The sequence below is a fragment of the Thunnus maccoyii genome, chromosome 14 (genome assembly GCF_910596095.1).
Source record: "Thunnus maccoyii chromosome 14, fThuMac1.1, whole genome shotgun sequence".
Taxonomy (NCBI): Eukaryota; Metazoa; Chordata; class Actinopteri; order Scombriformes; family Scombridae; genus Thunnus; species Thunnus maccoyii.
Genome location: NC_056546.1, coordinates 26,482,480 through 26,505,782, shown reverse-complemented (window position 1 = coordinate 26,505,782; position 23,303 = coordinate 26,482,480). Strand labels below are relative to the sequence as shown.

General features: G+C 38.1%; 2 protein-coding genes across 6 annotated transcripts; both read right to left on the bottom strand.

The window, feature by feature from the left end:
- Positions 1-3,780: 3,780 nt before the first annotated feature.
- On the bottom strand, positions 3,781-17,242 carry LOC121912269 (RING finger protein 122-like). The gene is made up of 6 exons (XM_042434451.1): positions 16,194-17,242; positions 11,988-12,144; positions 10,486-10,528; positions 10,341-10,382; positions 9,042-9,124; positions 3,781-6,368 (listed from the first exon to the last, which is right to left on the bottom strand). The coding sequence occupies exons 1-6, from the start codon at positions 16,216-16,218 to the stop codon at positions 6,248-6,250; spliced, it is 471 nt and encodes a 156-aa protein (XP_042290385.1). The 5' UTR covers positions 16,219-17,242; the 3' UTR covers positions 3,781-6,247.
- Positions 17,243-21,363: 4,121 nt separating this feature from the next.
- Positions 21,364-22,869, bottom strand: LOC121912012. Of its 5 annotated transcripts, none has more exons than XM_042434028.1 (6): positions 22,712-22,869; positions 22,524-22,609; positions 22,324-22,416; positions 21,970-22,113; positions 21,769-21,861; positions 21,364-21,587 (listed from the first exon to the last, which is right to left on the bottom strand). In XM_042434028.1, exons 1-6 carry the CDS (start codon positions 22,749-22,751, stop codon positions 21,393-21,395), a joined length of 651 nt encoding a protein of 216 aa, XP_042289962.1. In that variant the 5' UTR covers positions 22,752-22,869; the 3' UTR covers positions 21,364-21,392. The 5 variants fall into 5 exon arrangements, with proteins under 5 accessions (XP_042289962.1, XP_042289959.1, XP_042289958.1 ...); XM_042434025.1 differs by having other exon boundaries at positions 21,364-21,672; positions 21,970-22,233; positions 22,712-22,865; XM_042434024.1 differs by having other exon boundaries at positions 21,970-22,233; positions 22,712-22,865.
- Between the last annotated feature and the right edge of the window lie 434 nt (positions 22,870-23,303).

Genomic DNA, 23,303 nt, shown 5'->3' with positions numbered 1-23,303 from the left:
TTCACCAAAATCTTTTTTGGACAGAATGACCAGATGGTGTAACATCATCCTTCAGTTTTGCATCATAATCTGTCAAATTTGTTCAGAGATGAGCCCCAATCTGCTAACATAAACATCATGTTTGAGTGTTTTGTGTATTTAAATTTTGTGTATTTAAAATATTTTTTTGTTTTTTTTTTCATTTTGAACAAGCCTTAGCACTAACATCAGTTGGGGGAAACCAAGTCCTCCCCTTCCACCTGTCACAAACATCCTATAAAAGAGGTGGGACAGTCCACAAAACAATGGGTGATGTAATGGTGACTGCGTCCATATTTTTTTACAGTCTATGTTTGAATGCGGGATTCTAATTGATCTGCATGAAGTCATCTCACCTTATTCCTCTCCTTAAGGACTGTAAGGATGGTCTGACAGTAAGAGAAGAGGTCCCACAGAAAGGTCATCTTCATAGATAAAATGAGCTAATTCAGTTATCAGTCTACTTATCCAACTACATTTGTAGATAATCTAAGAACAATATCAAATTATTCCAACTTTTTTTATTTTTCCAAATGTGTTTGCAGATATAAATAATAATTTTGGCCTCTATTTTAATCTGTATCTGATCTAAGAGCACTGCATTATTCCTCCTCCTCTCTCTGCTACAGCGTTACTGAATCAACCTGTGTGAAGATGCTGCAGGCTGGAACACCAGAAACAGAAATATCATCAGCTAACTATACTTTAAGTAAGAGTACTCATTCTGGATTCTCTTTTTTTGTAAAATCTTAATCCAAAAAGTAACTATAGCTGCCAGATAAATGTAGTGCAGTAAAAAGTACACTATTCCCCTGTAAAATGTAGTGGAATAGTACTACCCGCTAAAAATTTGTGTTTTCATGCTGTTTTAGCTTTGCAGAAAAATATGAAGTTGCTCACTGCAAATTTGTGATGGTTGACTTATCATCTGCATGACTTTTGGGAAGTAAGAAGCAGGAATTACATTTGATTAGCTTGTACTGTACTATGACAACATGTAGTACTGTGTAGTTTAAACTGAAATGTTCCTTTCATGCCGGTAAAAAACAATAAAGCATGATGCATATTATGTTGTATTATAATGCAAAGCAGGAGAACATTTGTGTCAAACTTTTTGAAGCTTCATGGATGCCAGGTTTGTTTTCTGTTAATGCTGTCAACAGCAGGAGTGAGAGAGTCAGATTATGCAGGTAGAGGCAGGTCATTTTGTATCTGGTAGAAGATAAAAATCAGCTTTCTTGCTGACTCTGAGAAAGCAGCACATAGTAGCTACTTAGACACCAGGTACACATGGGGAAAAAAGACCCCAGAGACGCCTTTGTTTGTTCATGGTAATATACAGCTGCCTAATATACAGCAATTTGACCCTTAATATATATGTGCTTGATTTAAAAATAAATCCATAATGAGAGCTGGTGAATCTAAGAAATGTTGGTGAGAGATGTTGGATCAGTCTCAGTCATCTCCATTCATGATGATCCTCTTTATCCTCCAAACATTACATTTGACTCAATATAATCAGTCAGTCTTTGTGCAGAATACTGAACGCTTGCTGATATTTGTGACTTCTTATGGCTAAACATTTACTTTTCAGAGATGTCTTTGTGAGGAAGTGTGGACTTCTTTGTATCTGCTGAAGGATGTGTGTGGGAATGGAATTTAACACTCTGCGGTATTGTTTTTTTATGGAGACAAATGGGATTTCAGTCTTCTTAAGTGTTTCTTTAGGAGTCATGTAATTAGTTATGATAATATTATAAGATAAGCAATCTCCAAAAACCTTTCATGACACACTCATTGTGTCATGCAAAATCCGTGCAAATATCCTAATGTCAAGCCTGAGCAGGGAATTTCCAGACATCTGCTCACTGTGTATAACAGCTTTGTGTCTGTGTATTTGTGTGTGGCATTTTAGCAGTCATGTGCATCTTCATACCTGCATGCATGCTTTGTATTTACACAGCTGAGTGACATAATGATCAAATGTACATCATAATGCAGATCAAAAATGCTCATATGTTTTTTGGAAGGCACTGATAACCTATCTGAGCCAACTTTTCTTGTGGAAATGGGGGAAGCCCCGTTGAGAGTTAGGTGGAGTAAGTTAGGACTTCACTATTGGTTTGAGTTAAGCGATAAATACAGCACCACAGTCAAGTGTCTTTTGGAGGACTGGTGGAAATTTTAAGGAAGGGAGAAGACCAAGTTTTTCCACCTCATAAAACATCTTGCAGGAAACACTGGTCTTACACAAGATGATGTGATTGGATTTGTTTAGTCTGGTTTCTCCAAGAACCTGAGCTAGACAGTGGTTGAACAGCTGCATGTTGAATAAAGACAATAACCTTTCAATCAGTTATGTATATAATCATTTAAATCAATTGCAATGGGAGTTTATGCAGACTTTCACTGATGAGTCCATGCAGCCAGATAATTAACCTGTTTTTAACACTGAGCTGCAGGTAGTTCTATGGGCTATAAGGTGCACTGAGATGGTTAAACCTCCCTGAAGTGTGATATGTTCAGTTCTAGCCTTGTTGGCTTTGAGAAATGAGCCAACAAAAGTCCAGCCTCACCTGCTCTAGAAGATTGTATACTGCTTATACAGAATTGAGAATACAGGCTGTCATGTTGAATTTTTGTGTGTGCCAGGACACTCAGGAGTTGAGAGAAATGAGGTTGCTGATAAAATAGCTGAAGTTTTGAGATTTATCTTGTGTGCACAAAATAACTTTATGAGACAGCTTCAGATAGCCTAATATGTTGCTCGAAAGTAATTATCTTGTTCAAACAAGGTGTAGGTCTTGTGCACAAGATCAAAAAATATTATTTTTCGGGACTTTGGGAGCTGAAGATTCAGAAAATATGAAGATTTTGTTGGACAGACCTGAGTGGATTAATATTTGTGAGAACTGTCAACTCACTGATGAGAATGTCATTAGTTTTGCAGGCGTTTGGACACAAACCAACTGAAAAAATGTAAATTTTGAATCCAGTGATGGTGTTGGAAAAGTCAGAGGATTACTATGAGATTCATCCTCTGGCAACCATGAATGTGTTTACAACATTTCAATAACAATCCAATAGTTGTTTAGATATTTCAGTCAAGACTTAAGTGGTGGACTGATAGACTGACTAACCGAGAGATTGACATGAACCAAATGACTCTAAAGCCATGCCGCTAGCATGGTACGGTAACAACGTGGGCAGCATTGCCAGTGCTGAATTTCAATAGAAAAATGACAACAATCTATTTCAAGATCAACCAAATCCAACCCACCTAAAGCAAAGAGTGGGCACAAATAGCACAACAGTATAACCCGTCCATATATTACAATGAAATGTCAATATGTAGCAAAACTAGAAAAAAAGACTTACATTGAAATGACCTTATCAAAACACTGGTTATATTTCTTTTAAGTCGAAATTTTAAAAGCATTTACAATTTACAAAGTACTCATAGTATATATTACATGTTAAATACAGAGAAGGATGCTTTATGGTGCACCTCAATACTCAGACAACTAACCAGTTCAAACAGGCTCTTCATATCAGTGTAGCATGTCTATTTATATCACTGTAGTACAGAGCTGTTCTTAGAAATCAGAAGGTAAGATTTCTCTGTAGGATGGTTGGTTCCATTCTGTTTCACTGGAAATGTTGTCGATTGTTTGACAAATGAAAGTCAAAATGTTATAGCATCACTGAAACACTATACCTTTTATTGAAAGCCAGTTACGATACAAAACACTCCTTTAGAAATAACTTAAAAACCATGTATATAATATGTGTTATTTTAGTGATTGAATCACTTAGAACCTTAATTGTTGCTGGATATCTTGAACAGGCATGTGACAGCATGTAATGCAGGTGTCTCTTATATCAGACCCCATATGACATCTGTCTCAGCAGTCAAGTCCTCACGTTCTTCACTCAGCCTGGCAACTTGGCAACATGGAGTCGGTTGACTCTGAGATATGGAAGGTTAAAGCCCAAACACACACCATCCCTGCATCTTGTTGTTTCACAAGAATGTCCTGTTTGTTAAATTAAACAGGCCTCTCTGATATTTTTGATTGTTCCACAACTGCACATCTTTCTTTACAGTCTCTGCCTTTGCCCTCACATTTGGGGCAACAGGATGGGCTTTAGGAGGTTTTGAAATCTTCAAAGCTGGTGTCTGGTGGATAAATCTTCTTTTTTTCCTGGCTCCAGGCTCTTCAGTTGTGGTGAAAGATCAAGACACATCACACTCATGCGGAGCTGCATGTCATTTTTGGGCAAACTGAAAGCTGGAGTTGCCTGGAGTTTGTCATACAAACATTTCTCAGAGGCAGAGCTGCTCTGGAGGCAGAGGTAATCTCATTAGCTGAGTTACAGCAGTATCAACATCCTCAACATGCTGAGCGCCCATCATGACTGTTTGGATGATACACGACCTTGCTAATGCTATAAGTATCTTTTCTTACTCCATTTGGCCCTTGAATGTTGAATTTGATTTCTTTTTAACATTCTGGTACCCCCACACTCTCTGGACTCCAAGTAAGACAGATGATGTCCTTATTATTATATATCATTCTGTCATATGCAGACAAAAATTTCAAATACATACATTTGGCCTCTGTTGACCAAGTGCTGACAACAGCAAGTGTGAACTATGTTGAATTAAGGGAGGAAGTGCTAATGATGATGATGCTAATGACATGTTGTTGGTGATATAACAAAGATTCTATTATCCTAAGAAATATTAAACTAAAGCATATTGAAAAAGGCAAAGAAATAGCTGTCCTGCTACCACAATAGACAGTTAAATCGTCCATAAGATTCAGAAAAAGCATTTTGAAGATCATCCACTATTCCCTAACAACTCATCTATAATGAGGAGCAAACTGGGATTTCAGACACTTAAGAATCATCATTGCTAACAGGCATAATCTCTCATGACAGTATACAGTGTACATTCAACAAAGGTGAAGCATTGCATTGTGGTATTTTTAGCAAAAAAAGCAACGTACGTGATATAGACACACAATTCATTCCATTGTGACAATTTCTGAGGGAAGCACACCCATTTTACACTTTTTAAATTCAACTTAATGCCTATGAATGTTTTTTGCCTTGTTGTCCTTATTCATTACAGCAACTTACACCTTGGTATCGTCTTAATAAAATTATTTTAAAGATCATCACCAATATACACACATGAAGTGGGATTAGCTTGCTGACACTCTATCTTGATAACCCAATCTGAGTGTTGTTTAGTGGCCATTAGAGGATCTGCAGCTTTAGGGCACCTGTACATTATTTTAATGGAGTACTCCACTGATTTAGCATTGCACTCCTATAACTTTATGTGGTTATAAAATGGATGCAGCAGAAGCAGAGATGTCTTCTTTTTTTCCCCAAGCATTCTTCCTCCTTATCAAAACCTGGTGCCTATATTACCCACAATGCAACAAGACTGCTAACAGTTGGTTGGGAGATTCTTGTGTGCAATGCTAGTAGTGGCTAGCTGAGTTGAGGTGTGGGTGGCAGAGGTCTGGTAACCTCACTTATTTTTAGCACCACACATTTTTTTTTCCATTTTCAAACTTGTCAGACAGACTTAGATGTGTAAAATCAGCGGAGTTTCCCTCTAAGCCTCCAGTCACGTGGCCACTTACAGAAAATTGCTGTTTGGTTTGAAAGTTTGATAGTTAGCTTACCTGACAATTCACAGTCAAACTTGCAATGCTAGCCTTGCCATTACAATCTGCTATCATGAATGCCATGGTCAAAAACCAACTGACTGTCATTATGTCTCAGGGTTATTATCTTCACACATATACAACCACTAGGAATGAAATGATCAAAGTTTCACATTTATGACAGCTGTATTAGCTGAATAAAGACAGTGAGAGGTGATTGAAAGCTCATAAAGCTAGTAAATGGATCTCTGAGTTGAGATTATCTTTACGTTACCTATTACCATTTATATTTTTAACCTTGATATTTACTTTCTTCCTTCTCAGTGATGTTTGTCACTAAATAACTGCACTCTGGTTCTTTGGTTCTGCACTTACAGTTTAACTCTCACATTTATATCATTTCTGCTTCCATAGCAGCTCTGCCTCAAAAATGTTTGTGTTACTAAAACTACAATCTGTTGAACGGGGAAACAGGACCCTCTATAGTGATAGGTGTCAATCGACTGGAGAGTGTGAGGTGCTGCGTGACGTGCTTTCCCCTCTCAGACCTCCAGGAGACTCTGCGGCCGCTCAGGAGCTTGTGGGGGGTCAGGCTGGAGGCGACAAATGGGCTTGTTGCACATGGGACAGACACTACGGATCTCTAACCATTTTAGCAGACACCTAAGAAAAGCAGATGAGAGATAGAGTATTACCCTGTCTTGTCATTTTAAAGGGAAACAAGGTACACAAAGTAATGTAGCTGGTTGAGGTATACACTTTAGGAATGAAGACAAGAAGCAGAAGTTTAACCAGCTGAACTGACACTTGTTAAACAGGACTGAACAGACATGCAGGATATTTACACAGTTCACAGGGACTGGTGCTGCAACACGTCCACATAGGTAGAATGTACCATGCAGAATGATCGTAGGAGCGATTTCTAATATGCTGCATTTTGTCTGTGCTCTCCAAAACCATTACAAATCCCTGTTAAAAAGTAATGATGTTTTATGGTGTGACAATGCTGTGGTTAAGGTCTGATTAGGTTTAGGCACAAAAACCACTTGGCTAGGATTAGGGAAAGATCATGGTTTGGGTTAAAATGATCATTTGAAGCGTGGTGTGGGTTTAAGTTATTACTTCCTTCAAGTTAGGCAACCTTCATCGTCATGGCAACAGTAAACACTATAACAATCATTATGGTTTTTAAAAAACTGTCCTGGTTGGAAATGTGACATTCATGGTGGGAAACAGGAAGCGAACAGTGGCCTCCTGCAGCAAAGTCCACTTTTTGCCATCTATCTATCTATCTATCTATCTATCTATCTATCTATCTATCTATCTATCTATCTATCTATCTATCTATCTATCTATCTATCCAACCACCCAACACACCACCTCCAATATAGAAATTTGTCACCTTACATAGACATCATCTGAGCTGTGTCACTTCTTTGGGTCACAATTATTAGGGCTGCTAGATGGCGTCTGTCACTCAAATGTAACTATAGGTTGTTTTTGGCAACTGACTTATACTGTTATTTTTCTTGGGAGGATGGGCTGGGTGATACATGTAGAGATACAGTTGGTGGACTCAGGTTGTCTGAGGGGCAGGGGTGAAAAAATATACAGGGGCACCTGATACATCCATTGGGCCCCCATCAGCAGAGAACAATGACGCATGGTTGGTAAAAAGGCTACATCCCGTATCAAGATTAACATTTTATGGGGTGATTCAGATTATAAGGAAAACAACACCTCTGTATTAAAAAGGATGTACTTTTTATATTTATTTTGCAAACATCTCTGTGATGAAATACAGAGAATAGGTAATGTTTAAAATGTTTATTTTTCAAACACATCTGTAGTGAAAACATGGAGCTATTAACATTTTGAGAATCAGCTGTTTTGAGCAGTCTTGTCAGGGAAGCGAGAAGCAAGACTGGTGAAATTAAAGGAGAATTTTTTTGGCCATACGTTTGTAAATGTTAATGACCTCATTATGGTCAAATGCACAACAGCAGAAGATCTGTGAGCCATCCTTCCCCACATCTGTTTCTAAGCTGGGTCTTGATCAGCTTCAATTTAGAGAATGATCACTCGACTGATGCATTTGTCACTGGCAGCTTAGACTGTGCTAGAACGATCTAAAGGGGTTGTGGCTGAGCAAACTAGTACTGTACCAAAATCAACTGAATGGTATAATGTCAGCCACAACAACTATAAAATGTGTTTAAGGGCTGTATCTTTCTAATGGTCAGCCTAAATAAAGGATACATTCATTTCTACAATAATGGCCAGGTTACTCCATGTGTTTCACTGGAAGGGCACTTCACCATGTTTTTCTCACACCAGGTGGCAACCTAGAGGGCACTTTTTTTTGTTGAAAGGACAATTCTGCACTTTAGTATGTTAGACTTAAGGGAACCCTAAATGGCACTTTTTACACTTTTTTCACTAGAAGGGTACCCATAACAGAACCTCCAGCCCACTCCATTGCAATGGCAACTCATAGGGCAGTACATTCTTGCATCTTGTGAGGGTACTTTACAAGGGACTATCACATCTTCTTCCACTGAAAGGGCACTCATTAGGACACTTCATTCCAGATTGTCACATATAGAGGAACTCATTTAGAGTGCACTTAATCCTGATTTCCCCATAACTAAGACAGCAATTACAGAACTTTGGTCAGAAAGCAAACCGGTCTAAAAGTGCTGCTGTCAATGTCACACCTTTGCCACAGGGCAAAAACAGGTCTCAGTTGCACAGAGCATGCTCATGTTCAAACATGTACGACATACAGTATGTTGTCAGGAATTTGCTTCTCATTTTCTCCAGGGCAAGTTGCTGATGATCTGTTTCTGCCTTTCACTGCTTCTCTGACTGCTTCAGTTGATATATTGACAGCAAAAATCCATCAAAATAAAGTGGAAGTTGTGTGTCATTCCTGTGAACTGGTTAGTCAAGATTTCTTCAAGAAGAAGAAATATAGGCCAGGATATTTACTGGTGGTTTTAATGGCACTTGGGGACTGGATTTATAGACAATGGCTGTTCCAAAAGTGCTATTCCACATGGTTTTATTTTCTAAACTAAGATCTTAATGTGAAATGAAAATAGTCTGCTTTAGTCACAAACACACATATATATGAGTCAATAAAATTAGCTGTATAATTTCCAATTTGTGAAACAGCTGCATTAGTTGGTTTTTTTGTTTGTTTTTTGTTTTGTTTTTTTTGTTCAGTGGACTGTAATTTTGAAATTCAGCTGTGCATGTTCACAAATATGGAGTCAAGTGTCCAATCTGATGGACCTTTGATAATTAATTACCAAGTGAGGCTGGAGAACTTACTTTTTGTGAAAAGCATGGGAGCACGGGCACACTCCAAGCTCATCCCGGCTGCGAAACTCCTCTAAACACACCGCACATGTTTGCTGCAAGGGGAAATGACCATGACACAGTCAGTCAATATACAGCATTTACACGGTCAGAACAATAATGTTTTCATTCAACCACAACAGTAATTCCTTCCTAAAGTTACAATAAAACTCTGTTTGTCAACCAACATAACCATGACCCCACTGCATAAGTTTATCACCACCACCATACTGCATGCTAATATTGTACAGTATGAACAACTGATCTTAATAATACTCTGTTTTTGCTTTTATTATACAATAAATAAGGGTGCAGATGTACACTGACACGTCTGACTGTTACTTTAGAACACTACCAGTCTTTCACCAATCTCAAATTTGGCAACTTAACAAAAAGCAAAATGATGAAGATTTCTTACTTGTTTGTTCAGTGAGGATCTTCCAGAAGTTAACACAGTTTACACTTGGTTTAATTTTCTGCTGGATAGCTCCTCTGTTTATATTGTACACATTGTGGGACAATACTACACTGAAATTAAGCTAATTTAGTTTACAGACATCTTTGAGATTCTCATTTTTCCCAAACCTGGTTAAAGTTATTATGTAGTATGGAATTGGGACACAGCAGAGTACTGCACTAGGGGGTAGCTAGATGCTAAAGCTCAACAAAATATCACAAAGGGGCACCTAATGGGTAAAAGTATTTTCACCAGCATTACAGAACAAATATCTGGGCAAAAATGTACAACTCTTAATTTTCATATACATTTCAATGAACATGTTAGTTTAGCTCTGTGATACTGAACTTCCACCAGCCATTAATTTAGCAGATGAGCTTCTGTTCTTTGTTTTCTTCTTCATTGATGGTGAAAAAAGTTGTAGGATTTTCCACATAAGGAATCACTGTATAGTTCTTTTAGAAACAGATAAAACAAAGTCATTTCAAAGGAAGATTACAATCTGAATTACTATCTGATAGTGTGCGAAAGGCTTGGGTGGATCTACAAAATAGTTTATCCTATGAACTTTAAGAACGTTTTGACTGGGATGTCAGTGACTCATGTGCAGATTACATAAGCAATTGGCCAACAGTGTTGGTGAAATATACTTTCTTTTGTTGTAGCCATCACTGCATTTTGCTACATTTTATACATGTGAGTCTTTAAACTGCTACAGAATATGTTTTCCACATTGATTTCGTCCTAGTAGCCAGGTCTAGGATTGTTAGCATTGCTCTTTTGCCTACTTCAAAACAGTGTTCATGCCTACTTACACCAAGAAGGCTCAGTTTCTTCCCCGCTCCTTTCAAAACAACCTGTTAACCAGAATGGATTCATGACAATGTGCATAAATTGCAACAGACAAATAAGCAAATGAATATATTCTGAATTATAACTGGATATGGCATCAAAATTTACCTCATTGTAGCCGTACTGTTCTCGTGCACCTTGTCGTCTGAGTCTGTGAAACACCATAAAACAAACTTATAATGCTGAAATTTAGAGTCATGAAAATTCTATAATGTGCCTGGTGCCTCCATATCTGTCTTTATCAGGGCATGTCTTGTCATGCTGTATGAATCAGCTGGGATAGTGCTTCAAGCAGTCCTGGAATTCACACAATGCCAAATTCAAGTAACAGCCTGTGCATCTACGCTCACCATGAGCAGATCTATAACACTTTTAAGGACACACCCATGCCTGAGACTCCTGACTGAAATTATGTTTCATTAAGTTGATGGTAAGTTGTTAAAAGCAGAAATATATTATTATTATTCTGGGTTCAGTGAATGAATAAACATTTTCATTCTTAATTAAGATATACAACATTTGAGAAGCTTGAAACCTCCTTGGAAGTGATTGAATTTACAGGGGCACTTTTGTCTTTGAGGTAACTGTTTGAATTATTCCTCTGCCAGCGCACAAAAAATACCAACCTGATTGATAAAACATATTCTAATCAAGCCATTTTGAATTCTCTGATTCTGCAAACATACCCTGAGTCTCTGTCATCATAGTTATGGGTAAAAACAAACTCTATCAAATCATTACCACAGTTTTATCTGGTTTTCCTTGAACCAAAGCCTAGCTGTAAACCCAACTTTATATAGTGCTATCCCACAGTCAAATTTCTGACTGACAGATAGATAAATTAACAAAGCATAACCTCATTGCCAAAGGGTGAACAGGTTTTTCCAGAAATCCTGAAGATTGACAGCAGTATACAAACCTTATCCCACCCACTGTGTAATTGCTTTAAGCAGCGATCACTTGAGCCTTTGTGATTTGTCAAACAACAGACAATGCACCATGTATTTCCATGTAATACAATGAGTCCTCTGCATGGACAGATGACCTGAATCAACTGAGGGCATTTCAAGAAAATATTAAAACCCACTTTGTGAAGAGTTTCAAGCAGATTTCTCAGAGCTGTGAAAATACTATCTGCTAGTCAGCCAATTAGAGTGAAACCTGCCCATAATACAACTTAAATGGTTTTCGTTGGGTGGATGTTTCATGCCACTGATATCAGTTGTCCCATGTGAAAGCCAAATGATACCAAGTCGGATGAATATGGATGAAACATTCACTCACTGCTAGAAAATGAGACCACTGACTTGTAAAGGTTTGAGGCAGGATGAGGGAAAGTGGAAACAACAAATAAGTAAATTAGAGGACCTTGGAGAAACTGAAGATTATAGGTTGATGATATGTGACACTTTTACTTTAAGGCATGGCGAGGCAAATTTCAATTCAGGTTTGACACACTGTTGAGTTAAATCCTCCCACAGTTTAACATTCAAATGTATTTGTTCTGTCAGAAGTGAATGAATTTAACTGAACAATATCAAGCTAATACTGGCCCTGTATTGCAAGTCGGTCTGTAAAAGTGCAAGGGAGTCTTGTCTGTTATTTCGTACCTGAACAGGTAGCAGCAGAAGATGAGGCTGAGCATGAGGATGAAGAGGCCGATGCCCAGGATGATGATGTAGACGTTGAGTGGCAGGTGGAAGAGCTCTTCTGAAGTCATCTTGCAGTAGGGGTCGGAGTTCTGCAATCCAAGGTCACACAGACACCCTAAGAAGAAAGGATGCATGAAAAAAAAGACACAATGAGAAAAGGAGCAAAGATATTGTATGAATAAAGCCTCAAGTGCTTTTAAATCGGAGTTAGACCAGTTTTGTTTGGAAGAACAGTATTTTTTAAATTCAGCTGCCACAGTTGATTATATATATATTTTTTTGAATTGTTTATAGTAAAAAACACAATATTTAAAATAAAAAATCTTCTGAAACAGCACTTAGACTATGGCAATCTAAGCTATCCATTGAATATGTATTTGTACTATTATACATATCAAAGTGCATTATCACACCCACAAATATGATTTCTTAATGAAAGGTTGGTATTGACCCGTATTTTAGTCTAATCATACTCTTCGGGTGTAGTGCCAAAATTCATCAAGTGTTTCAAATAGTTTGGAGATTATATTGATCTCATATCAAATGTGTTTTTGCACAAAGAACAAGGCACTCATGAATATAGCCTACAGTTGTCGACAATGCACATACACAGTCCTGTGTTGAAATGCATTATAAAAATGTATGAAAATACTGTATGTATGAATGACAACAAATGTATTTATTTAACCATGAACTGCCACAGCACACAGAGCGATAGTGAGTCAATTGACATGAGGAATGTAGCCTACATAATGTGGCATTTAAAAGCCTGTTAGAAATCAGCAAGAATGAATATATGAATTGCAAAAAGGGTGTTTAATACATGGCATTTCAAGACTCTGAATCAATTTGTAACCATTAAGAGATTAAGACACATTAATTATTACACAGACAGAACATATTATCATAAATGGTTTGCATAATATGTGTGTATGTGTGTGTGCTGTTCTTCATATTATAGGTACCCAAACCTAATAGTCCACTCATGTTGATGGGACAGATTCACATATCAAAAAACTTGTTCCTACAAGCTTAACAGTTCACTTTAGGCTTATAACTTGGCTTTAGGTCCTGGATTAGTTTTATTTTAGGTCCAGAGTTATGATTTAAGTTGGGCTTGTAGCTCTGATGGTTAATATTAAAGGGAGATTACTGTCTTTTTTAATCACATAATTGTGGTTGTCCTGACAATAGGTCATGCTAACTTTGTACTTGCAACCTCCGTAATCTGAGATTTCGTAATAGAGATAGAGGCAAGCAGTGCAAGCCTCCTTAAAGTTTCCAAATGATCTTCAAGTTTACATGAATCATTTCAAACACTTGTTGGAATCTAGGCCAGGATAGATTAAACACTTGCTGTAATATATGTTTACCTCTGTTGAAATAGAATCATGTAATGTAGGAAACGTTATGTAATAAATTATTACACAGATGTAATAGGCAGCAGTTTGGTTGGCCAGCAAATTGCCCTCAAAGCAGATTCCCATGCAGTTAGCTATAATAGCTCAGCATGTTAGCATTTGAATGGGAATAGAATCGGACACAGGCTGAAAAATACTGGAATTTCCTTGTTAGGGGCTAAAGAATGACACAATCAATAGAGTCCCCAGAAGGATAGTGAGACAGGTTTACGTGTCCATGTGTGTACTGTATCTTTCTCTTCATAGAGTAAATTCTTCCACTCTTAGCGGAGAATAGGTCTTTCATAATGGATCTGCTGCTGTAGGTTTATTGTTGTTTCTTTGAGTCCACTGGCTCCACCAGAGCCATAGCCATAGCCCTCCATACACAACTGTATCTGGCAGTCCCACACTTTGCTTGTTTCCACCACCCACTGCAAGGATGTGGGATTGGATTATAGGAGGCACACGTGTGTGTTCCTATCTGTGTTCTTTGGCACACATGCTCAACACTGAATCTGGGAAGCTTCTTGTTTCAAATTGCAATGTAATGAGCTGCACAAAGTTTCTGAACTTGGATGAAAGATATGAGTGCATGTGTAGAGGTGGTGTGTAATGACATCTATGGAGGTGCCTAATTTCTAATTTGCGTTCACCTAAGGTGAGTGAGAAAGTCAAAGGAAGGGAGAGAACTGTGTTGAGGAAATAACTTGTGACAATTTTTTTTCATGCCGATATTTTAAACTGTCAACCCAAGTGACAACCAGTTACCACCTTACTTGTATAATCAATGTTTTTAGGGTTATAAATTCTTAATGGCATAAATACATAACAATAAAGATTACATGTACACTAGAGAAGAAGAGTCTACTAAGGGAGACAACTCATTTTTGTTTCTACCGGTGTTCACTATCCTCAGGATGCTTACTGGCTTTACCAGGGGGCAAACCTTACACATATTTATAAAATTCATAGGTCCCACAGCAAAAACCTCTCTGTAGCACTGCAAAGTACTTTCATGTGAACTTTTACAACCATCCTTGCGTCACACAGGAATGTGTTCCACTTGCTACTTGGCCCAAAAGCACTTACTCGCTGGAGTTTGGGCTCTGGGAGAAAGAAGTGTTTTCAGCCTGAGGGGCTTGAACATGGCACTTTTCATTCTGCATGACGCACACCAGCCTTAAACCACAGTAGTTAACACTTTCTTTTGAGGTCAAGAGCAACAACTTATATTATGGTGGAGACCTCCTGGTTCAAAAGTCATTTTCTAATGGACAGGGGTCATAGCAGGAGAGTGCCATCTCAGTGTATAGTGGGGGGGGGGGGGGGTTTGGGGAGGGTTTGACAGGAGGTTTGGGTGAAGGAGGAGGCAACTGTAATCTTAGCACGATGTTAGTAAATCATTGATAGTGGAGCGCTAAAAGGTAGGCCACCTTGCAAATGCATGCAGTCTGAGGGAGGACAGTACCTGAACACTGTTATACAACAATAGTAGGCTTGTTTTTTACAATTCTGGCTAGAAAAAATCTGGTTGTATTAAAGCATTCTTCAGAGGATGTTTGAGGTCATATTTCTGTCATGTTGGTGGTATATCACAGACAAAAAACACATTGTGATCATGGTTCTTATTGGTCATATATGTCATAACTTTGTTTATAAAATAATTCTATCTGGATTGGGAATTAGCTATTCATAAATCTATTACTAATTCTGTGTTAAAGTCCATAATTCCTTTGTAACTACTAGCTACTTTCAAAATAGTGATTTACTAAACCGTGTTGCACTGTCAAAACTTGAGAAATATCTCAGCTAGTAAAGATTTGCTAGGAAACATCTGTAGTGCTCTCCAATTCAAAAGCAATCGACTAAGCACAAGTTGTAGCATAACTTCAGAAAATTACCCAAGGAGGGTTGAATTGAGGGCAACTGGACTTTGTTGTATATACTTGAAGATGTTTCGCCTCTCATCCAAGGGTCTTCTTGACTTGAACCGCAGTAGTTAATGCTTTCTTGAGGTCAAGAGCAACAACTTATATTCTTGCGGAGAGTTCTAAAGAAGACCCTTGGATGAGAGGCGAAAAGTCTTCAAGTATCTACAACCAAGTCCAATTACCTTCTATTCAACCCTTGGATAACCATGACCTAAGTGACTGAGAATCTTCACAGACATTCAGACAATTACGCTTTTAGGGGGGAAAACAATAGATTAGAAGCTAAAAGCCAAACCTTTGTAAATGTAGGTATTATTATTATTCTTTAATTAATGCATACATGGAGAAATGTGTGTGTTTCAGAATTAGTAGAATTCATGCAGTTTAGAAAGTGTGGGAAATATATCTGATTATGCTAACCAAACCAACCCTAGGCTATTTGGTCATTTAGCTAGTCTAACATTATGTGGCATAATGTTTTGTAATTTGAAGTATATTGTGTTATTTTAGGGAAAAATCATTTAAAATATTCCCTGTTTACATAATCTTTAAACAGCATTTTGATCTTTCTTCTTTTTTTGTCAGTCTTAACAAGTTGTACATTAGCCAGCTAACATTTGTTTTGTCAGTTGGTTCTGTTAGCTATGTAACTTAACGCCACACCTGGCAGTTAGTAAAAGTAAATATATGGTAACAACTAATCCCTACAAGTAGTTTCTGTGGTGTAACCCATTTTAATCAAGTGTATGATGTGTGTGAATCTCCACTTAGTAAACCCTTTCCTTGTAACTAGGCTACGTTTGAACTTAGGAAAAGCTGTTGCAACTTACCGTTACACCATTGGACAGGATGCATCAAATGTGTGGATGTTCGGATCGCAAACCCAGGAAATCTTTGGGCTCTTGAGCTCTCCAATATCACGGAATCAACTTTTCTGAGATCGTTCCTCGGACTAAAAAGGACAAGGTGAGGCCTTTATGTCCACTTCTTTTTAAGTTCAGACTACTTGACCCTGATAGTTGAAGGAGCGGATGAATAGTGAGTTAAATCCTTGTGGGCTGGAGTAAGCAGACCTGATTAGAGACTCTCAGTTCCTCAAAAAGACATCATACAAATAACCAGTCGCTCATCTGAACACTGTTTACTCAGTCAGCAGTGGTGATCTACCCTAAAAAAATGTGATACAAACACCCTCCTTGACCCAGATTTAGACTCCAAAACAAGACAAAGAAATCTAATTCCTGTGTCTTCCCTTTGCATGACAAACACTAAAAACAGTCTTGAATCTTTGAGTCTTGTCTATAAAAAGACAACAATGCTACTGACAGCATGAGGAAATATACTCCAAATCCCATCCAGCACTCTGCTTATGAACCTTTGGCCGAGCAGTCCCTGCTTTTTTGCTTTGTCTCCCCTTCAAAACATTGTCACGAGGCTCTCCCTCCCTTCCCCTTCTTTCTTCACTTCTTCACTCTTCCTTTCTTCCCTCTCCTTCGTCCTTTCCTTTTAGATCTCCACGTTGCTTTCCTCCTCTCTGGCTGTGAAAACCTGCCGTGGCCAATTATGGAGAGACAAAGGGAAGGGACATGGATGGATTCCCCGGCAGCACGGCCAGCCAACCAGGCAGGCAGCCTCAGTGTTCCTGTGGAAAGCAGCTCTTCATCTCTTCCCTTGCCTTTCTGCTCTGAACACAGACCACAAGATATATAACACAGGAAAACAGTGCAGCTAATGTTAATTCAGATTCAGACTGACGCTCTCTTCTCTTTTCCTGTATTTTCTTCTCACACTCACTCTCCTCCCCTCTCCTTCCCCGTCTCTCTTCTCCACTTCTCGTCTACAGCCCTCAGTTTGTAAACAGATCCATGCTCATGTGATTCGCTGTCTGCATCACAGCTCTGCTTTCACCGCCCCCTCCTTCCTTCTTCCTCCCTCCCTCCCCGCCTCCCAGCCCTCCCTTTACCCCTCGCCCCTCTGGGTTTTTCCCTCCACACACACAAGCCCCCTCCTCTCCCCTCCTTCCTTTGCAGCTGCAAGCTATTATTGAAGTAGCAGCAGAGCAGATGGCAGACGGGCAGATGTGGAAGCAGTCTGTGATATGATAGTTATGATGTAGTTTGATTGATTACATGCTATTTGTAGAACTGATCAGTACTGGTGTTAACTGTCTGTTTACAGACAGACCATAACTTGAACTGATTCAGATGGGGAATATTGATCTATTTCCACTGAGACTGGACTGCCAACTGGGCAAAGCGGACAATGGCACCTGAGTCCCAGACCCTTAGCAGGCCCAAGGCTCCAGGTTCACCATGTGGCAATTAGTTTGTGGTTTTAATTAATCGCAAATGTATTTGTTGATACTGTGTGCACCACTGAAGCACACTATAAACTGAAATGATAGGGACCTTATAGCATCACCACCATTATATCTAATCTTGAGCCCCCATCTTCTAGTTCAGCATGGAGTAAAAATGGAGTTTTAAGAGCTTTATTATTTCAAGTTTTTTTTGTGCTTATGTGGTGCATTTTACTAAATAATGTTGGGTGTAATGCCTACACAATGCACAAAAAGTGAGTGAAACAGGGTGTCACCAGGGGCCCACAGCACATTGTTGCCCCGGGGCCCCATAGTGGGTTAATCCAGCCCTGATTTCCACAATAGTGTACATATTTCAGTATCATCTTGTCTCAGAGGCTTGTTCATGCTGATAAGAATATAGCAAAATGGTGAACAAACTATGACAGCCCGTACCATAGACCTATAGTGTGCTTGAATTTAAGTTTTTTTTTTACATTTTCAATACTTTGTCCTGGTGGAGGGCACTGTCACAACAAAGTAGCATGTTGTTAGCATGCTGATGTGAGCATTTAGCACAAGAGCAGCCTAACAGCTAGCTGCAAGCATGACTGTATACTTGTTTATTGGTACCAATGGTGCAGGATAACTTGGTTACTTGTACTTCACATGAGTATTTCAGTTTTATGCTATACAGTATACTTGAACTCCCCTAGATTTCTAAATGTATTATAATATATATTATTTCTATTAGTAAATATTGTACTTTTACTCCATTACATTTATCTAACAGCTATTTTTACTATTTATGTTACAGTTTCTGATTTGACATACAAAACATATGATCAGTTTATCAAATATTATGCACTGATATATATGAAACTATTCAACATGATAAAAAATTGCTCACAGAACTTCACCTCAACCAGCTACCACATTAAAATACTGCTTACACGTTTTTCACGATTCATCAGTGATTAATGCTGATAATACTTGTTGGTGTACTTTTACTTATTTGTGATTTTGGGCAGAAAAGTGGTCAGATTTAAAGAGAATCAATATACAATACTGCCATCAGGAACCTTACTTGACACTATCTAATACTTCAATCAAAAAATCAACACTAGGCATCAGGAAGCCATATCAGTAAAAACATAACAGATCATATACTGAGATGGGGACCAACATTCTTTCAGTATTACAAAGATAAGAATGCGTAAACCACAGGAAGAAGAGTCAACATAAAGACTGGTATTTTGCACTTGTTTCCTGTAGCTTGCTTCGTACTGTGGTTGTCATTTGTTGCCACTTTGTTTCAAATGCTCTCACCTGACCAAATGAACTGAGCCAAAGCAGTAAACACTCCAGAGTTCAAATAAACCACTCCACACACACACACACACACTTGGTGTGAGCATGCCCTGAGGTTATGGGCCAGAAAAACTGCAGATCTTCAGCTCTGCCAAGTGAGGATTAACTCAAAACGGTGAGTTTATTTCCTCCTCCATAGCTGCTTCAAATGTATTTGTATAACTAAAACTACAACTTTCTGAAAGATTTCCGTTATTAGCCAGTTTAATGTAGGCAGCATACATTTTCTCTAAGGAAAGAGATGTACTGTATTATGTACACAGGATATGTTTGGTATGAAACTTGAATGGAACGTGAATGGAAAAGTGGTAATGGAATGAAAGTGGTAGCTAGAAAGTTTCAATAAATAAGAAGAATAAAGAAAAAAAGTAATATATATTTCTTCAGTATTCTTTACATATAAAGAGTGTTTGAGGGAGGCTGTAGCCAAAAGGCTCAAAGCAAATAATAATAAAGTTTAAAGAGTATAAAAAAGCAGCCAGATGACAAATATGGGCTGGGAGAGTGTTTCTTAGTTTTATTTACTTGAAAACAACACTTTCCATCAATAAACTTTTGACAGAAACTGCAATTTTTCAAGATAAAACCCTAATGATCTGTATGGTAATGAAGCAGTATAACAAAGCGCCACCTGCTGGATGATGTGCAGAAGTTCAGCATGAAGGGAACAGCATTTCTTCAGCAGAAATCTTTCACATTAAACCAGAAAGCAGAAAACTCATTTTCAGTCACACAATAAGCAGTGTGTGTGTTGCAAAAAAGACAACATGGTGCACCATAAGAAAGTCAAGTTTTTAAAGATTTTAAAGGTTTAGAACACATTATACTGCCCACAACATACTACGAAGTACTACTAGCATTTTGGCTTTAAGACATGTTTTAACAGCTGAAGAGGTTCTTCTTGAATGAAAATCTGTAAAAATAATTCATCTAATTTCTTTGCAGTACTAATGATATTTTGTTCTACCTGTCAAATTATTTTGGTTCTATTTTCTTTTAGCATATTTTTGATGTCAGTATATTGTTGAATGTAATTGTGACGTATATTGTTTACTGTATGTAATGCAAACATGGTTGATAATATGTATTTATTTTTAATACAGACCCCAGGAAGAGTAGTTGTTGCCAAGGTAACAATTAATGGGGATCCCAGTAAAACTGTAGGAATAACTCAGTGTACAATACCCACACACACACTTTCTTGTTTAGTTCACAGATGCATGTGTAATAGCTAAGGTGTTAAATTCAAGTCCTTGTTTATAAGATGGTGTTGTGACATTTTGTGAGCATCTTGTATTTCTGTCTTGAATAATATTGAGGCCATTGTTAAAAGTAGGCTACACATTTAAATGTATTTCTGACACTTTATTACCTAAAGGACAGGTTCACAAATTTTCAGGTCTGTCTCAAAACAACAGTCAGGAGCCCAAATGAACATTGAAACAGGTTTTTCTTGCTCTGATCATTCCTCCTGTTCATACTGACACTAGAAGATCATAATGCACTTACAGTGTAAGTTGGGGACAAAATCCACAGTCCTCCTACTGTGCAAAAATATGTAGAAGTTTATCTGAAGTTAATATGAAGCTTCAGATTCCAAATGAGTCAAATCAAGTAGATATCTTTCAACGTTACAGTCTTTTTAGTGCCAAAGTTCCTCTTTTTGCTACTATACTTCCACCACAGCTCAACGGGAAACACAAAGACGGAATTTGATGCTAAAAAGACTTTAAATGTGTCAGATATCCACTTGATATGACTAACTCAGAATGCTGAAGCCTCATATAAGCTTCACATCAACTTTTAAATGTATTTTTGGACAAATTGCAAATTGATTTTGGCCCCCATCAGTTACACTGAAAGCACATTTGAAGGATCTTTTAATAGTCAGTATGAACAGGAGGAATGATTACAGTGAGGAAAACCTCTTTCACTGTTCATATGGACACCTGACTGTTGTTTTAAGACACACTTGAAAAACTGTGAACCTGTCCTTTGAATATTGAAGTCCTGAGTCATAAATACAATGTTATTAATATAATGTATTATTATAAAATGTATATATAAATATCATGACATGTTATTTTTCATGGTACCATGTAATCTGATTGTGTTCCCCAGTTTTGTACTTAAATAAATCTGACATGACATGAATGTGACTATAATAGCATGTGTGTGACATTGGAAATGATGATTACCAAGAACAAATATCTGTATAAAATTTCAGTCCTTTTTGATTGTACTTCTAAATCTATATTTCTTAGTAGGTTGCTCAGTCTAAGGTTTTTCTATTTAGTAAATCTTGCAATAAAATGCCAAACTCGTTTTCTGCAGGGATACAAGTATTTAATTAATTTTACTATATTTCTGTGTGTTTTGAACATATTCTTAACTGGCTGGCTGCTCTGTCTCTATCAGTGTCAGAGATCCTGTAGTACACTGGGGATTTAGAGCAGACCTTGGTGCTTTTTATGGCCTTTTCTGTGTGCTGCCCTTGGCGGAGGCCTTGTCTCACCTCCTGCGTGTGCAAAGGAAACACACAGACGTCTGGAACCTGTATAGAGACCATTTAAGAAATCCATGAGCTGTGAGGCCTTGTGGATGTCAGGAAGCATCACAAGGGCTTTTTTCAACCGCACCTATGGGATCATAATAATGTTAAATTACATGTTGGAATCTGCAGGTACACTCAACATCTCAAACTAATTAACTGATTTGAATTGATGAGTTAGCACCTTCACAAGGGTTGCATATGCAGGGAGGAGGCTGAGCACGTGGTACTTTTCATTCATATGTTTGGGCAAGTTATGAACACGAAGACACACACTCTGACAAACAGAAACCAAAAGATTTACTCAAATTAGCCTAGGCACCTAAAATCAACCACAAAGTAGAAAAAAATGAAGTAAAACAAACACAATTTTGTGCCTCATTACCTGGCTGTGAGCTGGTGGATTCAGTGTGTCCAGCAGACTAGGCAGTGTTGGTGGCGGCATGTCACTGAACTCATCTTGTGGGAGACATTGATGTTCACTTGGACTTTCTGGTCTTTTATTCTCATAGGTCTCTCTGGCTCCCTCCTGGTATAAATACCCCACAAAGAAATCTGGTCTGCCGCATAGCTTCATCATGGCCCCAAAGGCATCATCAGCATTAGAATAGGTCACCACACCATGTGTGAGTCCATTTTTCACTATTTTCTGAGGTATGAGAGGAAAACATCTTGACCACACTACTGAGGACTGTGAAATAAATTCTTAAGCTTCTTAAACTGTCTGTAATAAAGTTACCTGAACTCTAACCACGTATCCAAAAGGTGAGCAGATGTTGAGCAGATCCTCAGCAGTAAATTCGGTGCCCAGGTTTGCATAGATTTTTATACTCTGTCAGCACAAAACAACTGTTCAAAACTGACATCTGACATCTTGAAGTGGTTAAGATTACATTTTCAGAGAGCAGTGGGTTCACTTGTGCATTTTTTAGTCCCTACCTTGAATTCATCCATCTTCGTACAAATCCTCCTCAGGAAGTCCCTCTTCTTAATGCTCAGTGGTGTTGTAGCTGATAAGTTGATAGCTGGTGATTTGAAGTTGATATTGACATTCACTCTCACATGGAGACTATTACTGTTTTAGTCTAGACTTCAGTTTTCAAAGGAAAATAATGTCAAATACCTACAAAACTGAGGTGAAATGTTGTTAAATGTGTGAAATATCATCAAATGAGCAATAATCAGATATAATCAAGAGGATATGCTCATGATAAAATCAAAAACAGGGGGAAAAGTATAGACAGTTTCACATTTCAGTTTCAAAAATAGATATTCTAAACAGGTCCAGTTTGATTCAAACCAAGCTGTTTCCCAGCAACACAGTTCCGGTTACTGCTCTTATCCAGACATCTATCTAGTGCACAGATGATCTGCAGAGTTCAAATTATGTCAAATAAGGAAAAGCAACAGCTGCCAGGTTGAGGTGACATGATTAAAGTCACTTGTGGTAATGAGTGTAAATCACTTTTTCTATCATTCTTCCTTTGGAATTATAAACTTATATAATATCTTAGGAAGCTTAGATCCAGTTTTGGAAAGTGGGGTCTTGGTATAACACATGCAGAGAAGTCTTTAGATTAGGTAATAAAGCCCAGTGCTGGATAACAGATGTGTAAAGTGGGCAACTGACAGACAAAAAAACCTGAAGCCAGGTTGTATTCCATCAAACAAGTGCTGGTTGGTTTCTAGGTCTGTGGTCAGAAAATGAATCAAACTATG

What these genes read in the sequence shown, in the direction of transcription:
- LOC121912012 (XM_042434024.1), bottom strand. Translation starts at nt 22,751, where the DNA reads ATGATATTTCACACATTTAACAACATTTCACCTCAGTTTT. An exon ending in CAACATTTCACCTCAGTTTT is followed by an intron (nt 22,610 to 22,711) that starts GTAGGTATTTGA and finishes TCAAATCACCAG; the next exon opens with CTATCAACTTATCAGCTACA. An exon ending in CGAAGATGGATGAATTCAAG is followed by an intron (nt 22,417 to 22,523) that starts GTAGGGACTAAA and finishes TTGTGCTGACAG; the next exon opens with AGTATAAAAATCTATGCAAA.
- LOC121912269 (XM_042434451.1), bottom strand. Translation starts at nt 16,218, where the DNA reads ATGCATCCTGTCCAATGGTGTAACG. An exon ending in TCCTGTCCAATGGTGTAACG is followed by an intron (nt 12,145 to 16,193) that starts GTAAGTTGCAAC and finishes CTTTCTTCTTAG; the next exon opens with GGTGTCTGTGTGACCTTGGA. An exon ending in TCCCATGCTTTTCACAAAAA is followed by an intron (nt 6,369 to 9,041) that starts GTAAGTTCTCCA and finishes TGCTTTTCTTAG; the next exon opens with GTGTCTGCTAAAATGGTTAG.